The sequence below is a fragment of the Pavona decussata genome, unplaced genomic scaffold, assembly GCF_977016875.1.
Source record: "Pavona decussata unplaced genomic scaffold, jaPavDecu1.1 SCAFFOLD_89, whole genome shotgun sequence".
In the NCBI taxonomy this organism is placed as follows: Eukaryota; Metazoa; Cnidaria; class Anthozoa; order Scleractinia; family Agariciidae; genus Pavona; species Pavona decussata.
Window position 1 is genome coordinate 969578 of NW_028145506.1, and position 27003 is coordinate 996580.

Below are 27003 nucleotides of genomic sequence, written 5' to 3' on the forward strand. Positions count from 1 at the left end.
AAATGCAACTGCAACAGGTTATATTTTTGTCAAAAAAAAAAAAAACGAAAATTTTAAGGAAGGGATTTCAAAAAGATGCGTGAACACAACTGGAAGCAAATATGTACTGCTGCTCACATTTCATATCTGACGTGTAAGTCTGATTGATAAGGTTTTATTTAAGCAACTGCTCACAGCAGTACAGCTGTCGGTTAAAAAAAACAAGTTGAGCCTTCACAAAGTTGGGCGATTTTTCTGCATGACAACAAGCTGATTTAACATCCATCCCTCCAATGACGAAAGGTAACGGACTGCTTTCTGATTGGTCAATACGAACCAGGGATGATGTTTAAATATATCACACCCTTACTTGTTTCTACCACTGATCGCTTTGCTAACAAGCCTTTGCAGTGTCCTCAACAAGTAAAAATACGTATCTAACATGAACATTTATCTCATCTTAATTATCTGCGTGAGTTTTACATTGGCCCAAGAGCCACCCTTGCCACCACAACCAACGAGCCCGCCATCACCTACAAAACATCCCTTTCAGGTGAGTCAGTAGAAAATGCAGTAATTTCTTGATGGACTAATCTTAATAACACTCAATTCACTTTGTATCTTGATTCCAAAAATCACACAAACTCCCACGGGCGCTATACCTTTGCTGTCCAAGTAAGCGAGGATCATCATTATCATCATCATCATCATCATCATCATCATCATCATCGTCATCATCTTCATCATAATCTTCATTTATACACGAAGTCACATCGTTACATGTAATGATCTTCTTAGCATCCGTAACAAAAAGAAAAAAAAAAAAACTACACGACACACAGATAATCCTTACCAATTGTTAACCAAATATCGTTCTTTCAAAAAAAGAAAAAAAAATGAAAGAATGTGGAGTTTGTTAAAGCTTCTTTTAGTTTGGTTCTATAACCACAAATATCTCAATTTTGGACAACGATTTGCTCCGAAAGGTTTGAGTTACAAAGAAATGCATGACACATACTACTGTTTCTAAGGCAAGAACAAACATGTTTGGGTGAAACTCATACAAGGTCCCAAATTTGGTGGTAAAAATATCTTTAGAGCAAACAATCATCCATGTAACTATTTACGGTTGTAGAGGCAAAAATGAACGAAGCTTGAACAAAATTCCCACTTTTATGGGAAATGTGCGTACACTGCTTTGTAGTAGAAGAAGCTTCTATGTTATCTCGTTAACCACTTGATTTTTTTTATTAAAACGGAGGCAGGTAAGCTTCACAGACCCCTATGAAAAACAGCAAACAGAGGAATACTAAATCAGATAATGTCAACTCAAACAGGATAAATATCGGCTACATAAAAATTTATATATACTGTATATACCAAAATGTGTTTGAATTTTTCTATATTAGCAATGCCTGGAAACCTATAACAAGTGTGTGCAAGAGGCCGGCAACGAAGAATGGAAGCCACAGCAGGCTTGCTTACTGGCATATTATGAATGCCAAAACGCATACACAGTAAGTGACATGAGCTCTATATTTACAAGACTATTCTATAAGACACTAGTTTTTTTGTTCATTTCATCCAAAACGTTACTCCCCCCCCCCCCCCCTCTCTCTCTCTCTCTCTCTCTCTCTCTCTCTCTCTCTCTCTCTCTCTCTCTCTCTCTCTCTCTCTCTAGCCGTCTCAATCCTTACATTAATTACCCATTTTTAAAAGAAATGAAGAAAAATAAATAAATAAACGAAACTGTTGAAAATGTTTAAGAATGCCCCTGTAATTGTAATCTATCGAGGAAGCGAATGGCCAGGGATGAAAATAATTGATAATGATTTGAATCCTGATGCTGACTCTCAGGGGTAAATCTTGAAATTTAACACTTAAAAATTACCAAAATAGTATTATTTTAAAGCGATAATAATTCAACACCTTTTTTTTTGTAACTTTACCAAGTTCATGCTCCTTCAAGATGTGCTCTTGGGGCTCAGATCTAGATCGCTTAAAATGCTATTTTAAGCACTAGATGTTACTCTATTTCTTTTTCAACAGGCCGAATGCAGGGAACTGTTCCGTAACAAGTGTTGTTACAATCTGTTAGGGAAAGATGAGTGCGACAAGAGACTCCGTGCTTGTTATGGGTCCAGACCGTCCAGTTGAATTGCCGATCTACGGCAAACAACACTATGTGTATTGCGCAGAGCAATAAAGGACCGGCTCCTATAAAATCGGGTTTCTGGTTATTTTTTTCGACGTTTTACATTTTGTCTTTCCGGACTGTTGATTTTTTTTTTTTTTACACTTTTTATTTGTGTCATAGACCGTGGTCTCTGCACAGAAACTCACCTGAGGGTAGTGGGTTGGGAAAAAAAGGGGGGGGGGGGGGGGGAATCCAATTAAAATGAAGATACTCTTCGGAAAGTTTGAAAGGGAAGCATCAAAAGGTACTACAGACCCATTAAGCGGGTATCGCGTGAATCCTTTTTCTATCCGACATTATTATGATCACCAATATAAACGTGCAAGCTACTGCCGCTTCGGAAACGAGAACGTCACAAAATAATAGGGTTTAATGAGAAAAACAAAGGCTCTACCAGTAGGTTATAAATTTGGCGCATTTCTTCGCCTTACTTGGCAAAACACGACGCATTGAAAGGGTTCATTTTTCATAAGAGCTGGGACGTATCGTTTGGGGGATATCATCTGATATGTTACAGTTTTATTTCGGGAATACTGTCGCATTTGGCGCTGATTTTTAACAATCACAGAAAAGCGAAAATTTGCTCATGCAATTGTTCAACTGAGCTGATATCTCGAGGAAGCCAATCAGAGTGTAAACAGTCAGTCATATTCAGTGATCGTTTGTCCCTGGTTGTCAGATTTGATTTGCCAGCTCTTCGGCTATTTACGAAACATGGTGTTTCTGTCTAGGGAATATCAGCTGGCAGTTGCCCTGCGAAAATTTAATTCTCGACTCTTAAGAGCATGTCCATGAGAGGACCAGGCAGTCGTGATACATGCCATCTCACCGATTTCAATGAAACTTGGCCAGATTGAAGTACCCACCCAATAACTTCAAACGCCAAAGTGGTTTGGTATTTGGAATTTTCCGAGGGGCGTTAGACCACCCCCTGCTTTTTTGCAAAAATTCCCATAAAAATTACTTTAAAAAAGGGTAAAGTGAGGGGTTCCTTAAGCTTCTAGCATTTATCTAATTCTATTGTGGCTCCACATGAGCATAAGTACATCCTTCATGAGTTATGTGCAGGAGTCTCAGATTATTTGATTAATTACCTGTCAATCAATACAAGTTAATAATTAACTAGGTAAAATAGCACATCAAAATATGGTGGTTTTGTGGCCAAATATCTCCAATGGCATAATCCCCCCAAAAAATATACAGCTATCATGGTTCAGTTCTACCTTTGGCCTAACCAAATCGATAAAAAAATTTTTGGGACCTGCTATTTCCAGCGCGTACGACAAGCTCGAACCATGCACATCTTGCACGAGATTTCAGTTTAACACAAGCCCATAGTCGCAGCAGAAAACAACTTGGGAGGGAATTAAAGGGTCCTTCCCATTCATTTCTATTAGTTATTGATCTACTGACTCTCTCGTAAATGATATGATAATAATAATTGGAATTTTCGCAAAAATTATGCGAAAACTGGTAATTGTAGGGGCCGAAAATCAGCATCCACAGTTGGTTTCCCCTAATAGCGCGAGAAAATTGTAAGTTTTCGCTTTACAAGCCCAAACAGAGTATCCACTCATTATCTTAGCATGATTTTAAAGACTTTTATTTCAGAATCTAACTTTAAAACCATTCAGAACTGAAATAGTCTACACACAGTAGTTGTTGACAAACAAGTAAAACCTGACAGCATATACCAAACCACTTTGGCGTTTGAAGTTATTAGGTGGGTACTTCAATCTGGCCAAGTTTTATTGAAATCGGTGAGACGGCATGTATCACGACTGCCTGGTCCTCTCATGGACATGCTCTTAAAACATTAACTCGAGAAGCGGTTCTTCGTTGGCTTATATGCTAGTTTTAAGAGCATCAAATTACCAAGGTGCGACTATTAGACCAATAGCTATAGTACCGAGAGAGTAACAGGATGTTGTTTGTATTGATGAGCACTAAATTTGTTTCCGCGCAAAAGTCACTGAGACTGGCATTTTCGATTTTTTTCACAGAGTGAGTACCAATCCATCCGGGCAATTTCGCCAGATGGACACTATAAGCTGACGAACACTATCACGGCTATTATTTAAAACAATCAAAGTCGTGGAAAACTTTGTGGTGAAAGTGAGTGGAATCGACTGTTTTAATAGTTCTTCCGTTCGGGTGGAATTGCGATAAAGCAAATAACTAACCAAGAGAAATCCCCCCCCCCCCCTCCCCCGCCAAAAAAAAAATAAAAAATAAAAAAAAAACGTTATGATGTTCGCTGATAGCTTTTTCTAAGGGCGGGATTTCGTATAATTTATTCAATGGATGCATTGGCAATCAGTGATCTTCTTGTAGACATTAATTCGCCTGTGTAGGAATAGGAGTATAACAAGAGAATATGAGGTAAAAAATAATGGAAAAATAAAGAAACAAAAGTAAGAAACAAAGAAAAGGAAAAAAAAAAAAAAAGACAGAAAGAAGAAAGGTAAACCGAGTATTTTAACCAAAGTTAACGTTCACGCGTGGAGAGAAAAACAACCTCCTCTTTTTAATAGATACATGTTTGCTAGTGTATTTTTTGGGGAAGAGTGCACGATACGTATTCCATTCAATATTTCGTCCAGTCTGTTAGATGTAAGTTTATATCGAGATCTTGAAAGCTTTCAAAACAGTACAGATACCACCGTCATGATATATATGTATTGAAGGATAACCACCAGGATGCGTCAGGAACACGTGTTATATTTGTTGATACAACTGTATGTTGTAAGACAACAAGAGCCAAGATGTTGTAAGAACTGTTCCAGTGACGCATGCAGTTGTATCAACAAACTCGTTCAACATTTCATTGGTCGTTTTTAAAAGTATTATCCCTTTCAATTACAGAAACTGATAGCTTCTTTTCTTGTCATGCGTTTGAATGTAAGCCTAAACATGTTGGCTGTTAAAGACAAGACAACAACAATCTTTATTCGTGCCCAGAAATTGTACAGTGTTACATTAATACAAGAAAGAAAAATTACTAAAGAAGAGGGCACAGCCACTTAGAAATAGCAAGCTAATCGAGCTAAGTGGCTGGGCAAAGCGGAAAAATTTGCAAATACCCTACATTAAAATAGAACTAAGGACACGATTGGTCTGTTAGTCTGTTTCTTCTAAGTTATACTGTAGGTTTGCTGTTCGCCGATAACGCTTTCTATAGGTCGAATCGCGATCCCTATAACCCGCGTAGAATCAAGAAAGAGCTATGGCAAGTGATGAATTTTGAAAATGAAGATGACAATGGCACCGATGAAGATGACGTTTATTGTATACAGCCAACTAAGCATCCTTTCAAAGTAAGGTGAATTTAATAACAGCCCACTCTGATCTAGGCTTTTTGGAGCATTCGATTTGGGAGCAGTTGTACCGCTTAGAACATTTATTTAACAGTCAAATTTTACTTTCTTTCTTGGATTAATCACGAGTAGGCCCAGCTAGGTCGCTTGTTTAGAGAGGACAGGGTTTTTCCACTTTGAATTTAATACTCCATCCTGTATAGCTTTACGGTTATTCCAATAATTTAATTGACCGTGGGCGGGTAAAGTATGTTTTAAACAGGGCTGGTGGATACGCGTAAAGAAAAGGCTTCTTGAAATAATAAACTTTTTGCACCATTATTTGAAAGCAATGTGTTGAGATGTATCAAGTGTGTGTCCAAGACAGCTGCAAGAATTGGAAGAAGCAGAGGGAATACTTTCTACAATTTTACCGATGTCAAATTGAATACACAGTGAGTACATGTGACTGTAGCTAAAGATCATAATTGTTGACCAAAACTTACAATATGGTTTTCCTATTATAAGCAGCGCATACTCGCAGCATTTTCGTTTGCGGTCCCTTGCTTATTGTTTACTTTAGTAAAATGACGCATTGCTAAATTTATACAAAGCACTGCTTTATAACTGATCCCCAACGCGGAAGTAACGTATTTACCATTACATATCCGAAATGAAAAAACCGAGATAGAGGAAGAGACGTGTAGCCTGGAATCGAATTTGACTTCCTGCTTGTTTCGCCCATCGCTTGAAATTCTGTACATTTGAGCCCGCGGAATTATCAGCGGCTATTTGGCAAAAACAGAATGGCGGTCGTACAAGGACGACGTATTTTCCGAAATGTTTAGTTGAAAATTCGTTTGTAACTTTTCTCGCCACTTAAGAGTCTCCGATATGACAATTTTCAAAGAGAAGGCGAAAAGATGCCCACGCAAATATCGAAACTCCCGCAAAAAAATGCTAATAACCGTTGAGCAAAAACGATGACTATGGGCTCATATACTGCTGATGAGAAGCAAAAGTGAAGCATACACAACGAAAACTCTGGTTTCTGTAATGAAACCTCCTGTTTAATTTTACTTCAACAGGCAAGATGCAGAGAGCTTTATAAAAATGCGGCGTGTTACAACCTTATGGGAAAAGATGAGTTTTGGGAGACGCTCTGAGTTTGCTGTGGATCTAACTGAAATGTTGTTAACGTGCTTCATCGATATTGTGTAAATCAACAGACAAAAATAAAATAAAACGAAATGAAATGAGCACACCCACACTTCATTGTTCTTCTGTTATATTTTAATGAATAAATGCTTTATACTATTTTCACTTTAAAAATACCCATACAAAAATGATTGTAATGATTGACAGCCAGACTAGACTTCATTTGCATCTTCGATCGACGTTTTTCAATCGGTGCGAATTTGTAATAAGGGGCTGGAACAGAAAGTGCAAGAGTGATAACACGTACATCATCAAACGGTCCCTGCAGAGATAAGGATGTTTGTTTGCCGCGGTTTTAGCTACAAAACAAATAAATGAGACACCCGTTTAGGGCGTTTGTAGGGGGTGTGTCATAATAATTCATAGTCATTTGTTTACTACTCTAAAGAGGGGTGGCTGGTGAGCGATCCACCCCATTCAAATCCACCCATTAAGAATGGTTCAATGGAGCTGAATGTTGCTTGTTGTATTTGGTAGCTTCACTTCCTTGGATCATCAGTAGTGTAATCCTATTAAAGATATCAAATTGACACCATTGACAACATGTTATTCGTGAAATGTGTACACAAAAACAGATTCACTTTTATTAAATTAAATTGAAAATAATTCAATGGACAATGGATTTGAAAGACAATGGATTTTGCTTATCAGCTCATAGGTTACACTGGCCGCCCTATGAAGTGCTCCCTTTAGCTTGGTTGCTGCAAATTATTGGGCCTTCACGTAGCTCGGATAATCACATAGAATGTCGGTTCCGTTTTAAATTTAAGGTAATAAAGGATCTGGATCTAGAACCACTGACGGAGAACGACACAAAACCTTGCTGCAACGACGTCTAGTTCAAGCCTGACTGTCGGCTTGGTAATCAATGAAAATCACTGGGGATTTGTTGCGTGCTAAAAAAACATACATTTAAACTTGAACTTGTAAGCTCATGTACGACTTAAGAGTCATGGCATAATACTCGTCGATTACCATCATCATTATTTTTATTATTTGTGCAGGACTCCTGTCTGATATTGATATTATCTGACCCGCAAACACATTTTCTAATACAAGAACCATTTTTATGTACTTATCTACTCCTAATGACAAAATAATCAGCCAGCTAGCAACGATTTAAACGGATAGCATGCGCACGTCTGATCATTGAACCTAAAATGTCCATGCTATCAATGAAATAATTACTAAGAATAGGGAGGGTTTCCCCGCGCCCATATTGGAGGTACAAAACGATGCTCTTATGCAAATGTTTGATTTTTATTGTTTTCTCTGTATCTCCAAATAGCCGTCGTCATGAAATCCCTCTATAAGAATTGAATTGAGAGAACTCAAGTTCCACAAAGCTTTTACCAGTTCGGAATCCTATCCGATTTGTCCTTGGTTTAAGAGTAACACTAAAGGCTGGTTTCCATATGATCGCGGATCGCAGATCGCAATAAGGTCTGCAATCATCTGCGATCGTCTGCGATCATATGGAAACATACGTCTGCGATCGTCTGCGATCGCGATTGAAACGCATCCCATAATATTTCGGGTTCTCTCCCACGATTCAACGCTCGTGTGTTCGATTGTAGGAACAGTCTACGTAGCAACAATCATTTCGTTGTCATTTCGAGGAATTTATGGATGAAGTTGCCCCGTTATGAATGTGTTTACAATCGCAGCAGCAAAGATTTTAAAGACAAGAACAAAAGGGCCAACTGTTGGGACAAAATCGGGCAGAAGTTTAATTTATCGGCCGGGGAAGCGGAGGCCAAATTTCGCAACATAAGAACTGCGTACGGTCGTTATCGAATCCAAAACCAATGTTTTCGACGGCTTTGGAGCTGACGACGACTCGCTTCATGACAAACAGAAGAAGTAAATTTGCTTGCGGCAAAATTTCCGCATTTCCACATTCGCGATGTTGTTTGCTTTTCAGCCTACACGCGCGTGTATATTTGACATTTCCGCTGACCAAAACGTATATGGCTACGGTCGGCTCTGCGATCGTTACTATTATATGGAAACCTTTTTTACGATCGTCTGCGATTGTTTGCGATCTGCGATCTACGACCGTCTGCGATCGTCTGCGATCATATGGAAACCAGTCTTTAGATAGAACATGGTTCTATCTTCTGCTATCGTCTGCGATCACGATCGCAAGATCGCAGACGATCGCAGAAGTATGTTTCCATGTGATCGCAGACGATCGCAGACCTTATTGCGATCTGCGATCCGCGATCATATGGAAACAAGCCTTAAAATGCATCCCTTCGTAGATTTAACATAAGAAAAGCATATATATTTATTTACGCTTACATTTTCTTTACAACGTATATCATTTGCAACGCACTCTTAAATTCACCGTTAATATTTTTTTCCTCTAACGTTTGTTTTCTCGATGTTAAACTCAGGCACCTTAAGTACGAAGTTGACCGTCAACGTATTTTTATTCTATGCACATTGGCTTAAGCAATCTCAATTTCGGAAACCAAATAGTCACCCAAAGTAGTGTGAGTCCGATAACAGAACGATCAGTAAAAAGAAAGTCACTAGATCAGTGTCACGGTATATTTTGCATTAATATTACTCTCCGTTTGCCCAAGGAATGACAAAGACCATAAAAAAAGATAACAGAAAAAAAAAGATTGCTTTGATTATTTGTACCTTGAGAAATATTCTGATACTTGTGGCCAGTTGTTATTGCTTTTGTTTTCCTTTTTTGGGGGTATTTTTTTTAAAATTAGTGTTAGGTGAATTAGTTAATGACCCTCCCACGTTCCCCCGCGTAAACCATTTGTTTAACTGTAGCTATTGTATTCCCTAAACCCGTTACTGTGGTTTTCGTCGATCACGAAAATACAAATCTGTCAGCCTTGACTGGCAATATCATATTCATCAGTACGGACCAGGGTAAGACGTTGGAGGGGTAGCAAAAGGTTCATTGCTAGGAAGGTAAGGGTAGTATAAAATACTCGCCGAGCTTTCAAAATAAAGTGACCTTAGATAAAAAAAATATGGAAACCGACTTAGAAATGTTATTTATTTAAAGACTTCTAAAGCTGGAAGCACAGCTGTTATGAAACTTCAGTCTTACTCAAAAGTAAATTCCATCGAGTATGGTTTACTTAAACGTTCTTAGCAAGTTAAGTGATCACCACTGTGAGAATTAAGTAAGAGTACTGATAAATGTTACATTTAAACACAGTTTACGAGTAACTGAATGAATCATAAATTTACAGACATTTTCGTCAGAAACTGGGCAATATAGAAGGAACATGCTGAAACCTATCGCTGAAACAATACAATGAAATGAGTGCTAGTTTACCGAATAAAGTTCAATTTAATAAAACTCCTCATCATCTGACCTCTTATACTCAGTTGTGATTTGTTTTAAGATGGAATTACTTTACTTCATGGTCCAAATTTTACCCGTGCTGAAAACTATACTTAATAACTAATCCCCATCACAATTTGACTGTACATATAAATGGTAATTTAGTGCCATTATGTTTTTTTAGTGCCAAGCTTTGCGTGGGTTTAAGTTCCACACATTATATGCGTTATTTCTTTTTATTCGCGACCCTACACTCAGCTCTGGCAAACATCAAAATAGCGTAAACGGTTGGTTAAAACCTTAAGCGGAATATGCATGGTGGTAAAATAGAGTAGAGCATTTATTAGATGGAAAGTTTGTTTGCTACAACTTCAAAGAAAATGCGCCCGGGATGAACGTTGTCCGCCCTTATCATTTTAACGGGTTTTCATTTCTCCCATTGTTTATTTATCCACAGTGAAAAAATATCCCACTAAAAAAACGGTGCCAAAAAGTGGAAACTATGAAGCCATAAAACAAGTTAATCAGAATCTCCAGATATCTTTAAGCAAGTAAAGATCTCAGTTTTTGGATGTAGTAAAACTTTGATGAAACACTCGAACAGCTGTTGATATATCGTGTCTTGTGTGCCGACTAATTTGCATCGTCTCCTCCTTCTTTCCTCCTTCTAACACGAAAAAATATATTCCAATTGATGTACAGCCAAACTTCAACTCAACGGCGAAATTGTAACTTATTTTATGCGGATTTAAGTTTATTGTCACGTGTGTGCGCACTGCTTTGTCATTTTGCCAAATTTATACATACTTTTTTATTTTATGTTGATACGTAGTTAAGTCGTGAAATAATGTGGCACCTTGACAAGATGAAAAAGTTGCGTTCTAAACTAGCGGCGTGGATGGGCCACTTCTGTCCACCCATCTTTTGAAAATTATTTCAAGATCAACTATTGTTTTCCTAAACCCCTGTTTATGAAAACCACCCTCCGCCTCTTCCATGCCACGTTAAGCCCATTTTGTTCCATAACTCATACACCGTGCATCACTTGTATGCTCTCTGTTGAGGACTGAGGAGGTACGGTGTGGCGTTCCAGGTATGTCCAAAAGGGAGTTTAAGCGCCGTGTTTATGGCAAAACGGCAAACATGAGATTCGCGTTTATGTTTTCTTGAAAAAACTGGGTGCATAGATGAAAATAGTACAAGATAATTCTTGCCTTTGGTGCTAACCTAAAACTACTCAATCCTTCTGAGAAAATGGAAGCAGTGAGCGGCAAATGTACGGTAAACATGGTCACGTTTCTGCTTAATCTCTCTAAAGACTCATTACGGGAAAGGTGGAAGTAACATAAGCAAAAGATACGCATTGGAAATAGAAAAATATTTACCAATTTTTCAATACAGATTATTATGAGGCATAATAACACACCCAAAAGTTTAAAATCGATATAAAGCTGACTTCCAGGCGAAGCCGATTTACTTATAAGTTTGTATCATCACGAGGGAAATTTCTATCGCAATTAAAATGATCAAACATAGCTAGTTTTTACCATACTTGGAACCGACCGACGGAGAGAAATCGGCATTGTTGCGTAGTGCATTTTTGATCGAGAATCGAATATTCTTGGAAACGACACGCGAGAAGTTATCAAGTAATACTTGTTTTGCTTTCTGTGCGTCTACCCGAGTGTAAAAAAACTGAAAAAAAAACTTGTAAGCCGAATCATTTAGTTCTTAAAAAAGAAATTAAGGTCCTAAAGAAAGACATCTCATGGAATCTTAACTGTTTAATGAGATGGTCACTGGATTATCCTCATCAACCGATCTACTTTACATGCATCCAGCAAACGTGTAGGGCTAAACGTTTTGAACCATGTTTGTAAAATCTCTAATTACGCATGTAAAGATAAAATATATACTGCTTTAGCTCAACGATAAATGATATTATGAGTGTGAAATTGCGCAAGTCTGGTTGTGTTTTAAGCTTGCGTGTTAAAAATAAATTATTCATTGGTGCATTCAATCCATTCATACATAAGAGCGTTAATTTCTATTTCCGTCGGTAACGGAGTAAAAAGAATGTTTTCTTTTTTAAAGGCGAATCTTTGTTTATTTTTTTGGCCTCATTAACTTATGCTTATCACTATCTGATGACACTAAAAAATAAAAACTCTGAATTTTGAAAGGGCATAACAGTTTCAGTTTTCTCCGGAAACTTGAGCCCAATACATCGAATAGTTTCGGAGAAATTTTCTTCTAAAATCTCGAAATTTCACAGAGAATGTATGGCTCATTAACTTTTTTGCTATCCTACGCAAAATTATGTGGTTTTCTAGGGGAAACGCTTCAACATTATTTTTATTTTATTTATTTATTTTTTTTTTCAGATACACTGAAATGGTGGTATGTGTCTTGTTGGCCGTAATGTGTCTTGTACACTCAGGTACGTTTTGTGGGTTATAAAATTTTATTGGCTTGTAATAAAACTTGGCTCTCTTTGAAGAAGATATTGCAGTGCATGCGCTGTGATTGGTCAATTTAGCGTGCTGCATATTTACCGCTGCCTTCTAAACTTAAAGGTTTCTTTTGCTCGCCAAAATGCATCTTGCAAATAAATTTGAGATATATTTAAAAGATCTGCATGTAAACAAAGACGAAAAAACACGTCAACGTAGTTTTCGCTGACAAACAATCTGTGCTCTGCAAATCAGTTGATCAGTATCAATGAGGAATTTTTGTGGGAAGAACAAATGATTTAAATTGCATGCCAAATTGCATGTCTGAAATACGTTAATAACTTCGTTCTCTCAAAAAAAATTGTAATGTGACAACGTTCAGCAATGACCTTACCTAAAACTTTTATCATAATGACATTATCAACACATTTTCGTAAACATGTAATATATAGTAATTACGCATGTACAGATAAAATATATTCTGCTTTCGCTCAACGATAAACGATATTATGGGTGTCAAATTGCGCAAATTGTATTGTGATGATGATGATGATGATGATGATGGTGATGATGATGATGATGATAATGAGGATGATGTAAAGATCATTAAAATAATTACAATGACTATGAACATAAGGTCTACAAAATCCACCAATCAAAATTGAAGTAAAAAAGCGCAACAAAACAAAAGCAGTCTGATTATCAAACTTTCAGAAATAATGATCAAATGAACTACACCCTTTTTTCATTTTTTCAAGAAATTTTTGCGGTTTTTGTCTTGATTTTAGCGGCGGCGGCTTGTGACTATCCTCCCAGAGATATTTGCATCACCATCGACCAGACCAAAAGTCTTGGAGCGTCTAATTACGTAACTTTGTTGGAAGCCATCAAGGATCTTGTTGCCACGTACAATGTGGGTCCTGACAATGATCACGTATCCATTGTAACTTTTCATGGAAAGGCCTTCGTGCGATCCAGATTGGCTGACTCACAGTACCACAGTGTAGACGCCTTGAAAGCGCTCATCCAAGAAATGCAAGACAACGATGTGTTAGGATCACCTACAAGGACTGATCTTGCGCTGGATGCAGTCAACAAGGAAGTGTTTACACCAGCGAATGGGGATCGGCCAGACTCACCAGACATCCTTATAGTGTTCACGGATGGAGGAAAAGCTCAAAATTCAATGTCTTATGACGAAGTATTGCCGCCACTTGAGGTAAAGTAAAATTTTATATGAACTACATAACTAAAGGGGTTGTCAATTGTTATTATTATTATTATTATTATTATTATTATTATTATTATTATTATTATTATTATTATTATTATTCCAAATGGTCTAGATAAAAGTAGTGAGGAAATTAATTTTATGAAAAACACGACACTCCTGAGTTTTATAACAGACATGTTTCGGCAGTTGCCTCTGCCATCTTCAGTGTGAAATGAACTTGTAACAAATTACAGTGAAATATAAATGCTTAAAAATTTACAATAATAATAGAAATAATTAAGACCATAACAATAGTAATACAAAATTAAACAGAAAGTTTTAAATTAACGTGTTTGACTTGTGCGTTGAGAGTAGGTTTTTCCCGAACTAATTATGTGCAACGCCTCTTTGATTTTAAGGGCAAACCGCGTGGATGCCTGATCGATAATGGCAAAATTGTCGCGGGAGCATGCAAAGCGACATGCTGGCGAAGTCTCCAGACGTTTGAAGATGTGTGAGGCCCTGTCCGTTTCCAAGTGTTCCCTTACACGTGTGTTGAAATGTCTGGTGGTCTCACCGACATAGCAAGCTGCACAGCCTGCGCACGAAAATTTGTAAACCACACATGATCGGAGTCCATTGGGGATAGGGTCTTTCACACTAAAGAGGCTACCTACTTTGAAAAAGGAAAACGCTAACACTATGTTTGCATTATTACAATAGAAATTGCGGTTAATGAAACAATCATTAACCGCAGTGTCACTCAGTATGTAACAGGCAACTATGTAAGATCAACTGGTGAACAAGCGCCTAATACCTTTTATTTCAAATTACCCTACATAGGTTATTTTTCTAGCATCGCTCAAAAGCGCATTCGTCGACTTTCACATTTCTATTGTAATAATGCAAACATAGTGTTAGTGTTTTCCTCTTTCAAAGTAGGTAGCCTCTTTAGTGTGAAAGACCCTATTCCCAATGGACTCCGATCATGTTTGGGAAAAACCACATAGTTTGGGAAAAACCTACTCTCAACGCACAAGTCAAACACGTTAATTTAAAACTTCCTGCTTAATTTTGTATTACTATTGTTATGGTCTTAATTATTTCTATTATTATTGTAATTTTTTAAGCATTTATATTTCACTGTGATTTGTTACAAGTTCATTTCACACTGAAGATGGCAGAGGCAACTGCCGAAACATGTCTGTTATAAAACTCAGGAGTGTCGTGTTTTTCATAAAATTATTATTATTATTATTATTATTATTATTATTGTTGTTGTCATCATCCTCATCATTATCATTACTAAGATATGTGCATATAGCTACAAAAAAAAATTGTAGCAAGGTAAGAATAAAAGTTGAAACATCACTATTTCTATAAAATCACAAAAAAAATAAAATAAATAAAACCTGTTGTATTTTTGGGGATCTCAGAAATCGAGTTTATCGCTGCAATTCACTGTTTTGGAAACATTGGAAGAACTTTTGTGGACACACACCATCTTACATCGTTATCATCATACTACTCTAAATGTAATGGTATTTTTTTTGGTTACATTTATTCTATTGCGCATATGCGCATGCCACACATTGACATTCAAATCCTAGCAGTATTCAGGATGTTTGTCCCATGAACCTGGTTTAGTGGCCTTAGCTCCCACGAGTCTCCTGTAGCTCAGTGGTAGAACATCCGAACTAGTATTCAGAGGTCTTAGGTTCGACTCCTGACTCGGATTTCTTTTCTTTTCTTTTTTTTTTTTTATCCGAATATGCCTGTTTTTTTCACTGGATACTAAGTCATTCTCATACTACTCACATGTTTGCTGTCTCCATCTTGGTCTTTCGACAAATTTAGAATATTAAATATTTTTTAGCGAATCGAACAAGATGATTTGGATGATTTGCATGGTCTGAAATAGGGTACCGATTTAAGGGTCTAGGTTTAAAATCAAGTGGGGAAAATCAGGCCAAAGCCTGAGGCGCATAGAGTGAGGGTTTCGAGAAGTGAGCAAGCCGCAACCCCTCCCTCTCCCTCAGTCCCCCTTGCTCTATCCTCCCCTTATCGGGAAGCCACAGTTTCTCAAGCAATATTTTAATTTAAAAAGGAAGAAAATTAGTCAATTTCTGTATAATTACATCATTAACTTAATTAGCCTAATTGAAATCGATATATTCGCTCTAGGAAAAAGGTATCCATCGAATCGCCGTGGGAATTGGAAAGAGCATTGCTCAGGAGGAGCTTATTACAATCGCTGGAAGCGAAGAAAGTGTGATTAATGCTAAAAACTTTGATGACGTTGGTACCAAGCTGGAGGAGATTGAGGAGGCAACCTGCAGTAAGAATTAGTACAGAAGAGGATATTAATTTAAGGTGGCCGAACACAGTTTTCCAGTATACAGGTGTTGGTAAACATTATTTGAAAACTACGTACTTTTGAATACTCGAAATTAGCCTGGTGCAAGATTAACTAAGAAGGAATAAATTTTGATACTTCTTGTGGCGCAAGGTGCCGTTGCCATGGCAACGCAGCAAGCTATTAACTGTCCACAAATAATGGTTTTCCTTAATTTTTAGAAAATACACTCGTTAGATTTTTTCCATTTTTTGTATCCAGAAACACTCACAAAATACGGACAAAGTGACGCTGCTTTCGTGTTATTTTAACAGAGAGATCTCCAATAAATGTTTTTTTTGCACTTTAATGTTTTTTGGAGATACCGTCTGTTAGATTTTGGTTTTTGTTTGTAGGCGAATTACGCTTTTAGGGAACTACTGTTGTGTCAAATTTCACAAAATTCTAACGATCGGTTCCTTAGAAAAAGGTGTATTTCCATTAAAACAACCAGTCACAATTTTTTGGTCAAATGCGCATGCGTGGCTTTTAATAAGGTTTTCTCAGCAAAGAAGGAAAGCGTGCAAAAGGTTTAGCTCTTCGTGAACTCATTTTCTTTGTTCGTTGATAAATGAAGAAGGATTCACAGATGAAAAACTGAGTTATTTTAAGAGCAAAACTCACCTTTTTGATCCATTTAGTATAAAATCGAGGGGTCGAGAGTATTTGCTTACCACAACTCTAGCGCGCGCTCAATAGCATTATAAACAGAATCTGTAAAGCGCCCGCAAACTATGTTAGGCCACCTTAAGCGAGAGCGATTTTAAGAACATATGATTACTCAGTTAGATAGCGCGTTTTTTAATGCTTTGAAGCTTTGGTGCCTTGTTAAGGAAAAATTACATTGGATACGCACAGGCCTGTACAAGTAGATGCGTCAACAAAGGGTATGATTTTGCCGTACAGTAATAGATAACAGGGATCTTACGAAAACACGACGGCGACGGCAACGATACCGCTGCAAAACAATAGGTTTAATGATGGAAAACTATCACCTTCGACGCGCATTTTAAGTTTTGGTACATTTCTTTGCCGTCCTCTGCTGCAATACAAAAACGGGAAATGACCAAATTCAAGGTTTTGTAGGGAACGTTATAAATCCGAGGGCATAAAGTTTGCCTACAAGTTAAGCACTTTTTCCAACATGCGATTTAGCCCAAGTTCAGAAAAATAAATTGCAAAAGGTGCTCTTGCTAACAAGCTCGTCTACATATCAGTGGAAACTTCCATCCATCATCTGTGAAAATCTGTTAAAAACTTGGGCGCAATCCAATTTCTGTTCCACAAGTGAGAGGTGAAAGTTGTGACATTCGACTAACACCGCCAAATTTCCATCGAACATGTCATCAACGAATGTTAGTAACAAACCAAGAAACGAGATAACTGTCGCTTTGAAATTTCTCCACGAAGCAAGATTGAACATTTCTTACCAATTTGACCGTAACAAAAAACGCTGGAAGAGTTTGTTAAAGCTGTCATGTCACATTAAAAAGAATTCACTGTCCACCATATGCTTTTATTTTCCTTACCTGCTGACCAGTTCGTTTATCGGCACTTTAAACATTTTTAAAAAGAATATCGTGGTAGTTTCCATATTTGCCTGTTGTAGGCTTTTGCATCTTTTAGAGACGTTCTACGGTTGAAGTCATCCAGCCATAAAGAACTTTTTAACATTTAACGTTTCAGGCTGCAATTTGATATTAATTTATTTCTATAAATTCAGCTGAAGTGGAAAGACTAATGCTTTGTCTGCCATAAAAAACAAAAAAGTTACTTTTTGGAATGAATTGTTCTGCAATTTCCATTTTCGAGAAGACTACTCGAAAACTAAGGTAATACGAGAAGATGTTATAAAATGGTCGCCATCTAAGAGGGATAAAGCTAAGGATGTTTCGTCTCTTTCACAGATGAAGACGGTGGCTACACTGAGTGGAGTGAGTGGTCTGAGTGCTCTGCCACTTGTGGTGGAGGATCTCGGACACATTCCAGAACCTGCACCAACCCTCCGGTAAAAAATGGAGGCAAAACGTGTGAGGAACAGGACCTTGGACCAGCAGAAGAATCTGAAGAGTGTAACACCCAGGAATGTCGTAAGTTATTAAGTTCCACTTAATAACGAAAGATTTCTTAAGAACTTAAAAACGAAAGATTTCTTTTTTACTCTTCGTAGATGTAATGTTCACTTTATTATGGGCTGGGGTCATGTCTTATAGTCGCATGCAAAAGTGCCGTTCTAAATCCGGAAGACTGTTATATGATAGAATTTGAATTTGAATTCGTAGTGGGTAGCAAATTTGTGAACCAGAGTCTATTTTAATTGCCACGTTTTTAAAAATTTCAAAGAGAAATTGGATTATTCAAAGTACGCTTATCAAGTTCTTTCCCATCGATAGATTTTTTCAACCAATGCTGTGGCTAGTATTCAGTATCTTGCCATTGGAATGGCAACCGCGTCCTTTCAGTATAACTTGTCATGTCAGCAAGCGTAAGCCAAAACTCTAAAAATTAACAAGTTCCAGCAGAATTTAGCCTCTTGTGGAGAGCAGGACAGGTAATTTTTGTCAACATGACTGGTCGCTTTAAAAAGATTACGCATGGCGTTACTTTATCGCTCGCCGTTTTTCATTTCTACCCGAAAATAAGTGGTTTCTACTTCTACTTTTCTGTATTCGTGTATTTGAAGATTCTTTGGAGAAAGATTAAGCGAGAGTCAGTCATCGATACTGTCTGCGATCACATGGAATGTACGATTTTCTGAATCCCGTTTTAAATAATTTCCGTCTTATTTGTTTTAAGCTCAACCCGGTGGATATACAGAATGGTCTGAGTGGGGAGAATGCAGTGTTACTTGTGGAGGAGGAGTTCAGAAACGTTCAAGAACGTGCACAAATCCACCTCCAGCTGGGGGTGGGCCGTCATGTACCGAGCAGGACCTAGGACCAGCCGAGGAAGAGCAGGAATGTAACGCACAGGAATGTCGTAAGTTGCATTGCAATAGTTTTAATTTAAAAGTAATCTACTGGCTAGATATCTACATAACAAAACATGATCTTATTTGTATTTAGCCGTAGATGCTGGCTATACGGATTGGAGTGAATGGAGAGAATGTAGCGTAACTTGTGGTGGAGGGGTTCAGAAACGTTCAAGAACTTGCACCAATCCCCCTGCATCTGCTGGCGGGAAATCCTGCATCGAGCAGGACCTGGGACCAGCTGAGGAACAGCAGGAATGTAACGCACAAGAATGCCGTAAGTGGTATTGTGATATACATTTAATTTAAAATGAATCTACCGGATAAAACACAACGTAGCTAAACATGATCTTAATTATTTGAATTATAGCTGAAGATGGTGGCTATACGGATTGGAGCGAATGGGGAGAATGTAGCGTAACTTGTGGTGGAGGAGTTCAGAAACGTTCAAGAACCTGTACCAATCCCCCTCCGTCTAGTGGTGGGAAATCCTGCACCGAGCAGGACCTGGGACCAGCTGAGGAACAGCAGGAATGTAACAAAGACCCTTGCGGTATGTAGCTAAAGAGGTTACCATGAGTTTCGTGTAGCAAGCCCTAACATTTTATTGAAGTTTAGGTGAATAAAGCATATTACAACTTTGGCAGTATAAAGCAAAACAAAAAGCAAGTCGACTTTTTCCCAGCAGTCATTCATTTCAGAAAGTGAGCAGTTACTTGCGGTTTCGATTAATGGCATATGGAACTTCAGTAATTATAAAATTCCTCTATTATTCACAGGCCAGTATTTTCCCTGTCTTTCAGCTTCTAGAGAAGTTCCTCAGGTTACCTCAGCTGATCGTTACTAAGAACGCCTTCCTCGGGGCGTCCATCCAAACACAAATATTCGCAGTGCGTCAATTGCAACTTGAAAGATTTGACCAAGTCCACTGTGAAACAGCGGAAAAAAAGGCTCAAAATCAGAGTCGGTCATCTACTCTCCAGATCCATAACAAATTTCAACACTACGGAAGAAAAAGCACATGATAAAGATATTATATTATATTATATTATATTATATTATATTATATTATATTATATTATATTATATTATATTATATTATATTATATTATATTATATTATATTATATCATGATATTACATTATGTTATATTTTATTTTATTTTATTATATTTTATTTTATTATATATAAAGCGAGAATTTTAGGTGATAAACGCTGTAAGTAGAATTTGGTATTTTCTATATTTTACATGTGAAAAAAGTGATAGTCCAATCAGCTTCTCGTATAGCTTTTCTCACACGTGGAAAATATAACCACTCAGCGTCTATGGAGTCCAACCACTTACTCAATCAGAGCAGAGCAATCAAATGGCTTCAGAGACAGTTGAGGAAACAGAGCCCGCCAATCTGGCGCCATAAGTCTGTGATTTGAAAACATGGCTTCGGCTTCACGATTTGTTCCTCTGCAATTACCATTAGCTGATTTTATTGAGGAGCACGCAAACAAAAATACTCTGAGCGAAACGAAGAGAGACGTTTCCTTGCTCAAAGAGTTTTTGAGAGCAAAACAAATAGATAAAGGACTTGAAAATATTGAAGCGAAAGTGCTCGATGAAATACTGTGTACGTTCATCGTGGAGGTGAAAAAAAAAGGACGGAGGAGAATACGAACCAACAACATTAAGATCGTTTATATCCAGCTTCGACTGTCATTTACGGAGAAAAGGAAATCCAACAACCACCACAGATGGACAGGAATTTAAGAAAACTAGAGAAACACTGGTTGCGAAGCAGAAGGAATCGAAGGAGGCCGGAAAAGGAAACAAAACAAAAGCTGCTCGCGCTCTGACTGACGAAGAGGTCGACATTCTTTACGGCAAAGAACTTTTGGGTCTTTCGTCTCCGGAGTCCTTATTAAACCTTTTATGGTTGAATAACACCCAGCACTTTGATTTGAGAGGATGCCAGGAGCATAGAGATATGACATGGGGCGATGTTCAGCTTAAAGCCAGTGCGGATGGAGTTCAATTTCTCGAATATACGGAGAGGCAAACAAAAACAAGAACAGGCACCGAACCGAAAAACACTCGGGCTGTGAAGCCGAAAATGTTTTCTGTTCCGGGTAGTGACAGAGATCCTGTAAAAGCCTATCATCTCTATGCCTCTAAAAGGCCAGAGCAAATGAATTCAGCCGAGAGCCCATTTTACTTGGCCGTCACCTACACTAAACTAGCACAGTCTTCAAAACCCTGGTTCAAGGCAGCGCCGATGGGTATAAACAAGTTGAATTCACTCATGAAGACTATGGCTCAAAAAGGTGGATTGCACGCAGAAAATCGTTCTAACCACAGTGCCCGAAAGCGAATGATTCAGAAACTGAACGATCAAGAGGTTCCTCCGACTCACATCATCCAAGTCTCTGGACATAAAAATGTTCAGAGCCTCAATAATTACAGTTCGCTTTCAGAAAAACAGCAGCGGGATATATCCAACATTCTGAGCGCTAGCACTTCAGGATCGCTGGCTATTCGACAAACCGAAGAAGTAAGTTTATAATCAAGGAACCAGCAATCGCCACAACGACCTTTCTCTTTATCTCAAGGGGCGAAAATTCAAGGAGGAACATTTAACATTGCTATAAATAGTTTAAACCAACAAAGTCCTGACTTGTCTTTGCACTGCGCGAAGCGTAAGCATTACTTCATTGAATCAGATAGTGATTAAAAAGCAATGGTTTTGCTCATTACATTTTTAGCAATCTCCCGGTATTTTCAGTTATCTTGGATAGGGAGTAATTATTTATGTAGACTCTTTTTCTTCTTGTTTCCGGAGAACAGTATTTAGCGCCAGGTCATTTAGATTCTTGAAATTTTACTGTTTTTGCAAGTAAGCTCTTCAGATTTCAGATGGAAATAAAACTGATTTGATGGTCATGTTTAATTCTCGCATTACATATATTAACAAATTACATCATAGAAAGTGCTTTGTACAGATTTTTATTCACTCGTTGCAAAACTTCGGAAAACTCACTCGTTCGCTGGGCTCACTCGTTCGTTTTCCGAAGTTTTGCAACTCGTGAATAAAAATCCGTACGTCGCACTTTCTATGAAGTAATCTATATATATTATATTATATTATATTATATTATATTATATTATATTATATTATATTATATTATATTATATTATATTATATTATATTATATTATATTATATTACGTTATAATATATTGTCGTGTGATCCTATTTGAAGATCAGTATGATAAAAGCTTCAAATATCATTAACCATCTCAAGACCGGGCTTTTTCTTGTTTTTGTCTTTTCGGGGGTGGGGCAGGTGGCGGATTACGTCCCCTTCCTTCTCCGTAACATCACAAGTATAACGGCTATGATAATGATACTTGGAAGAGAAGTAATGAAATCATATGACACGAGAAAATGCGTCACGATTTCAAATGGAGGCCAACATTGATCCGTCATGTTGTTTTTCTTAATTTTACCAAAACCTCAGAAAATCACAAAAATCTACCCAAAACGAATCAAACCGGATCTGAAAACAGAAAAGAAAAGACGAACCGGATGTAAAAACATTAAATTTGTTGTAAAGAAAGCTACTTTTTTGTGCATTAAAAACAGGAATCTTTCGAAATCTGGAAAAGCTGCCTGTTGCAAATTGGTTGCAGCAATGGCAACATCAAATTCGGTGAACCCTAACCTACCATACCAAACTGCTCCAAGGCACATTTATGACAAAGACACCATCCCAGATCCCCTCCCCTCCCCACCCCCGCTCAAAAAATTAAGAAACTGGACTAGACAGAGTTAAGACCTCACAAGCCTTTGGTTCCAACAAAAAATATTTACTAAATCTTTTAAAAATCAAAATTTTCCAGTGACTTCGAATATACCTCACAGGACAGAATGTTGAATTAAAACTATCTTTTTTGTTTATCCTTTTAAGAACCAGACAAGTGCGAAATTCCTCCGCTAGATGTTGCAATTGTTATCGACAAGACAAAGAGCCTGAGAAGAGATCACTACATCTCCATGTTAAATTCAATCAAGAATTTCATAGGAATGTTCAATGTCGGGAAAAAGAAAACGCACATCGCCGTGGTGTCGTTTGCTGGCAAAGCAAAAGCGAGAAACCTTCTTAAAGGCCGTGTGGCCAGTAGGAAAAAGCGCTTGAGGAAACTGCTTGACAAAATGAAGGACGAAGAGCTAAGTTCGCCCACTCGTACAGACTTAGCGCTCGAGAAGGTCTTCACAAAGGTTTTTACCAGCGCCAATGGAGACCGTCCTGGAAACCCGAACATCATCGTCGTCTTCACGGATGGGGGGTTACACCACACGGCTAAACCTTACAGTGAAGTAATTCCAAAAGTAAGTGAAATAATTAGTACCTACGTGTCCTGTAACAGATAGGTCCAGGGCCCGGATGCATAAAGCACCTCAAGATATAAGTGGGAGTTTGATGCAGTGATGTTCCCTATGTTCGGAGGGATTTTCTCGAGCACCGTATTAGATCACTTTCCTGAAGGCGGTTTATTGTGGATAGGAAACACAAAAATTTCCTTGGAAGACAGGGAACGACTGATGAAAACTTCCGCTTATCTTAAGATGCTATATGCAACCGGGCCCAGAATGGTCGTTATGAAATTCAAATTGCTTCGTAGTCATTTAAATAGAAACAATTCTGTCAAACATGCAGTCATGTGAAAATAACAGAAATTTTGTCTAATGAAAAGCTAAATCAAACACTCGAAATTTTTGATTTCAAAACCCGTTTTTCTCAACCCACTTATCGATGTTTGGAAATATGATGAAAAACTTGATTAAGTTGTTTAAATTTATCGTCTCTCTTCTTTATCACCACACAAATGATAACGCTTTCAAAATTTCGTATCCTAGTGGCATACAGGACTCGTATCACGTTTGAGACTCATCTATGGATCAGGTCGCCAAAAGAATTTTAATAACTCAGTGTTTAACTCAGTGTCAGACAATTCTCTAGACCATGCAGTCATATGAAAAGAAAGATAATTTTGTCATAATGTGAAAATAAAATTTTCTTGTTAAGTTCGTTTCTAGACAGGTGTATGAAAGATAATTGGTTCGACTCCACCGGGGAATCAGTTCCTTTTTTTTTAAGATCATTATTTTTTATCGGTTAAATTGCAATTACATTGGGGACAGTTTTATTTGGAATTTTTTTCTCTAATTTTGCTTTCAAGTTTTCAGAAAAAGAAAGACTATATACTGACTCCTGACATATCTAGCTGTATTTCAATAATGTATTTAAATTAAACTATTTGGCCCTTTTCTTTTAACTTAGGATAGCGATGCTCATCGCGTTGCTGTTGGAATCGGAAGGAAAGTCAAGAGGGAAGAGCTTGAGAAAATTGCAGACAGCCCTGATCGGGTCGTAATGGCGTCAAGTTTCGACCAATTGGAAGAGAAACTTGGGAAAATCCGCGAGGCAACATGCAAAAAGTGAGGTGTGTATGACATTTGGAAAACGAAATCAAAGAAAAACAAATTGAGAAACATTAAACACGGTTCCCTTAAGCAGTTGTCAATCGTCCTGTGAACGCTGTAGTTGTCTATGTACTTGGTCCGAAACATAAGGCTTACTCGAGATTACTACCGCCTGCACGAAAATTGCTGAACAGTCTCCTCATTGATACAGAAAAAAAGGAAACAAATAACATTTGGAGAAATTGAACTTACCTGTGTTCAAATTCAAATACATGGCAAGCTGAGTGATGATTTTGCGAGACGTTTCTACTGTTGGATTGATGGCGAGAAAATCTCTACAGAATATTTGTTCCTTCTTATTAATATTCCATTTCATTGAATTTACTTGTTTGTCTCTTTCTCTCCTAGCATGGCTTCCTTCAAGTCGAAAATCGAGGGAACGTCTGATCTGACAGGAATAAAATGGAATAGTTAAATTAAGGGAAGGTGAATTGGTGTAAATGAAATAAAGAATCAATCCATACAGGGATTAGAGTGTTGTGTGATTCAATTTAGATAAGTCTCAACGTTGTTCTTACCTAAAATAGGATTACCGTTTACGAGCAACATCTCGTAGTTGAACAGGGATAAGATTATATTGGAGATTCTATCCCAACAAATCTTCTCAAAGTAACATTCAGGATTTCGCCCTACGCTCAGCTTACAAAAATAAACACGTCATTTCTACCCGTAATATTAAGGAGCTTAAGCAACCGCAACGGCAACGCCAACAAAGACACCATTTGAAATGTGAACTCTCCATATTTAAAGGATTCGCGTTTATTCGAGCTCTTTTAACTATAGTACGTACTAAAAGGCTCAACTACCCAAGAACTAAATTGAAAGAAGCGGAGTTCACGTGAAGAAAAATAATGAAAAAGTGCCCTTTAGCTAGGTACCCAGATTCTCCACAAACCGTTGATAATAATTCAGTCATTGTCACGTTGTTGTTTTGTAGAGCACGGGAGAGAAGCGTACCAAAATGTATAACGTTGAAATTACACGTGCGATTTTTTTCTTGCTCACAAAGATGATGCGGTCTTTTTTGGAAAAAAAATATATTTTGTTTACTTTTGTTTTATTTTATCAGCTTTATTGGACACATCAACATATATACAGAATAAATACAAAAAAAAAACAAACAAAACGGAAATACAAGAAAAAAATTAAGTGATCCAAAGGGTACTGCACAAAACGGGACAACGAGACCCGTGCGAGGTACCAAAACTTAAAAATCATTAAAATATATAGGAAAATTAAAAATCTTAAGCTTTAGCACGGTGGCAAGAGCAGTTTCTTGTAAGAGACCATGTACAAGCATGTCAATATCATACGTGGTGTCCATCAAAGTGGCATATGTGACGTGCAGGAAACGTTTCTCTATGCTGGCAAAATGTCCGGGAGAGGCTAAATTCTGGACACAATATTCCAGAGTTTTACAATCCTATGAAAACATAAAGCCTGAAGAGTGGAGGTTCTGCAGCGAGTTATTTTCAGAATAAGAGACGGATTCAGGGAGCGAGATCGTCCATGAAGAACGAAAGTGACAAATTCATTGAAGTTTAAGTCAGTAGTATTGTGAAAACATTTATAAAAAAACGTACAAGATCTCTTCTCTCTCTACCGTGTGTTAAAGGTAAAAGTCGTAAAGCCTGAAGCCTATCGTTATAAGGCATCTCTCCAATTTTGGATCTCAGAATCCAGCAAGTACCTCGTCGCTGGATTCTCCCTTGGATGGTTTTCAATTTAACACTAGCTGGAGACCACACGCCCGTCGCGTAGCCCGGCTAACTTTAATGTCACTGATAAGAGGACATGTTCAGCATCCTGTTGGCCTTGGAGACGATGGACAAGACGTGAGGTTCCCAGAACAACTTATTATAGATTAGTAGTAAAAGATTGGGGATTTCTTACGTGTGACAGTTGACCCCTTACGGTGTGGAGGCTTGTTGCGTCACACTGTAGGTTTTCGCAATCGTTTACCGAAGAGATGGAACGGAGTAACTTTGCATCGTCTGCGTACAGCGCGGCTAATCATTTGTCAGTTGGAGGACGTCAGGTAGGTCATTAAAAAGAATTGACACCTTACATTTAGAGGCGTTGAAATTGATGTTGTAATTGTGACTCCAGGTGTGGAGGCTTGTTAGGTCAGACTGTAAGTTTTCGCAATCGTTTACCGAAGAGATGGAACAGAGTAACTTTGTATCGTCTGCGTACAGCGCAGCTAATCATTTATTCTTGAAGGACGTCAGGTAAGTCATTAACAAGAAATAACAGATAGAAGGGGGCCTTAACCAAGCTTCCCTGAGGCACACCGGAAGTGACAGGTAAACGAGGAGAAGCCACACACTCAATCACAACTCTCTGAGATCTCCCCGTTAGTTTTTCAGTAGACTACTCAAGCAGTCGACCCGCTATGCCATACCATTTTAGTTTTTCATGGT

At 37.9% G+C, this 27003-nt stretch overlaps 2 protein-coding genes across 2 annotated transcripts; both read left to right on the forward strand.

The window, feature by feature from the left end:
- The first annotated feature begins 363 nt into the window (after positions 1-363).
- LOC146474448 (uncharacterized) lies at positions 364-2201 on the forward strand. Its single transcript, XM_085116967.1, has 3 exons — positions 364-532; positions 1389-1496; positions 2029-2201. The coding sequence occupies exons 1-3, from the start codon at positions 422-424 to the stop codon at positions 2134-2136; spliced, it is 327 nt and encodes a 108-aa protein (XP_084973093.1). The 5' UTR covers positions 364-421; the 3' UTR covers positions 2137-2201.
- A 10176-nt stretch (positions 2202-12377) lies between these two features.
- On the forward strand, positions 12378-25042 carry LOC146474449 (coadhesin-like). Its single transcript, XM_085117045.1, has 10 exons — positions 12378-12452; positions 13254-13684; positions 15863-16016; positions 17981-18163; positions 18870-19052; positions 19139-19321; positions 19415-19597; positions 23004-23425; positions 24378-24540; positions 24929-25042. Exons 1-9 carry the CDS (start codon positions 12407-12409, stop codon positions 24537-24539), a joined length of 1947 nt encoding a protein of 648 aa, XP_084973171.1. The 5' UTR covers positions 12378-12406; the 3' UTR covers position 24540; positions 24929-25042.
- Positions 25043-27003: the final 1961 nt, after the last annotated feature.

Excerpts from the sequence above, each read along its gene's own strand:
- LOC146474448 (XM_085116967.1), top strand. The coding sequence starts at position 422 with ATGAACATTTATCTCATCTTAATTATCTGCGTGAGTTTTACATTGGCC. Across the intron at positions 533-1,388 it reads CTACAAAACATCCCTTTCAG|CAATGCCTGGAAACCTATAA; the intron begins GTGAGTCAGTAG and ends TTTCTATATTAG. Across the intron at positions 1,497-2,028 it reads AATGCCAAAACGCATACACA|GCCGAATGCAGGGAACTGTT; the intron begins GTAAGTGACATG and ends CTTTTTCAACAG.
- LOC146474449 (XM_085117045.1), top strand. The coding sequence starts at position 12,407 with ATGGTGGTATGTGTCTTGTTGGCCGTAATGTGTCTTGTACACTCAG. Across the intron at positions 19,598-23,003 it reads ATGTAACAAAGACCCTTGCG|AACCAGACAAGTGCGAAATT; the intron begins GTATGTAGCTAA and ends TATCCTTTTAAG. Across the intron at positions 23,426-24,377 it reads ACAGTGAAGTAATTCCAAAA|GATAGCGATGCTCATCGCGT; the intron begins GTAAGTGAAATA and ends CTTTTAACTTAG.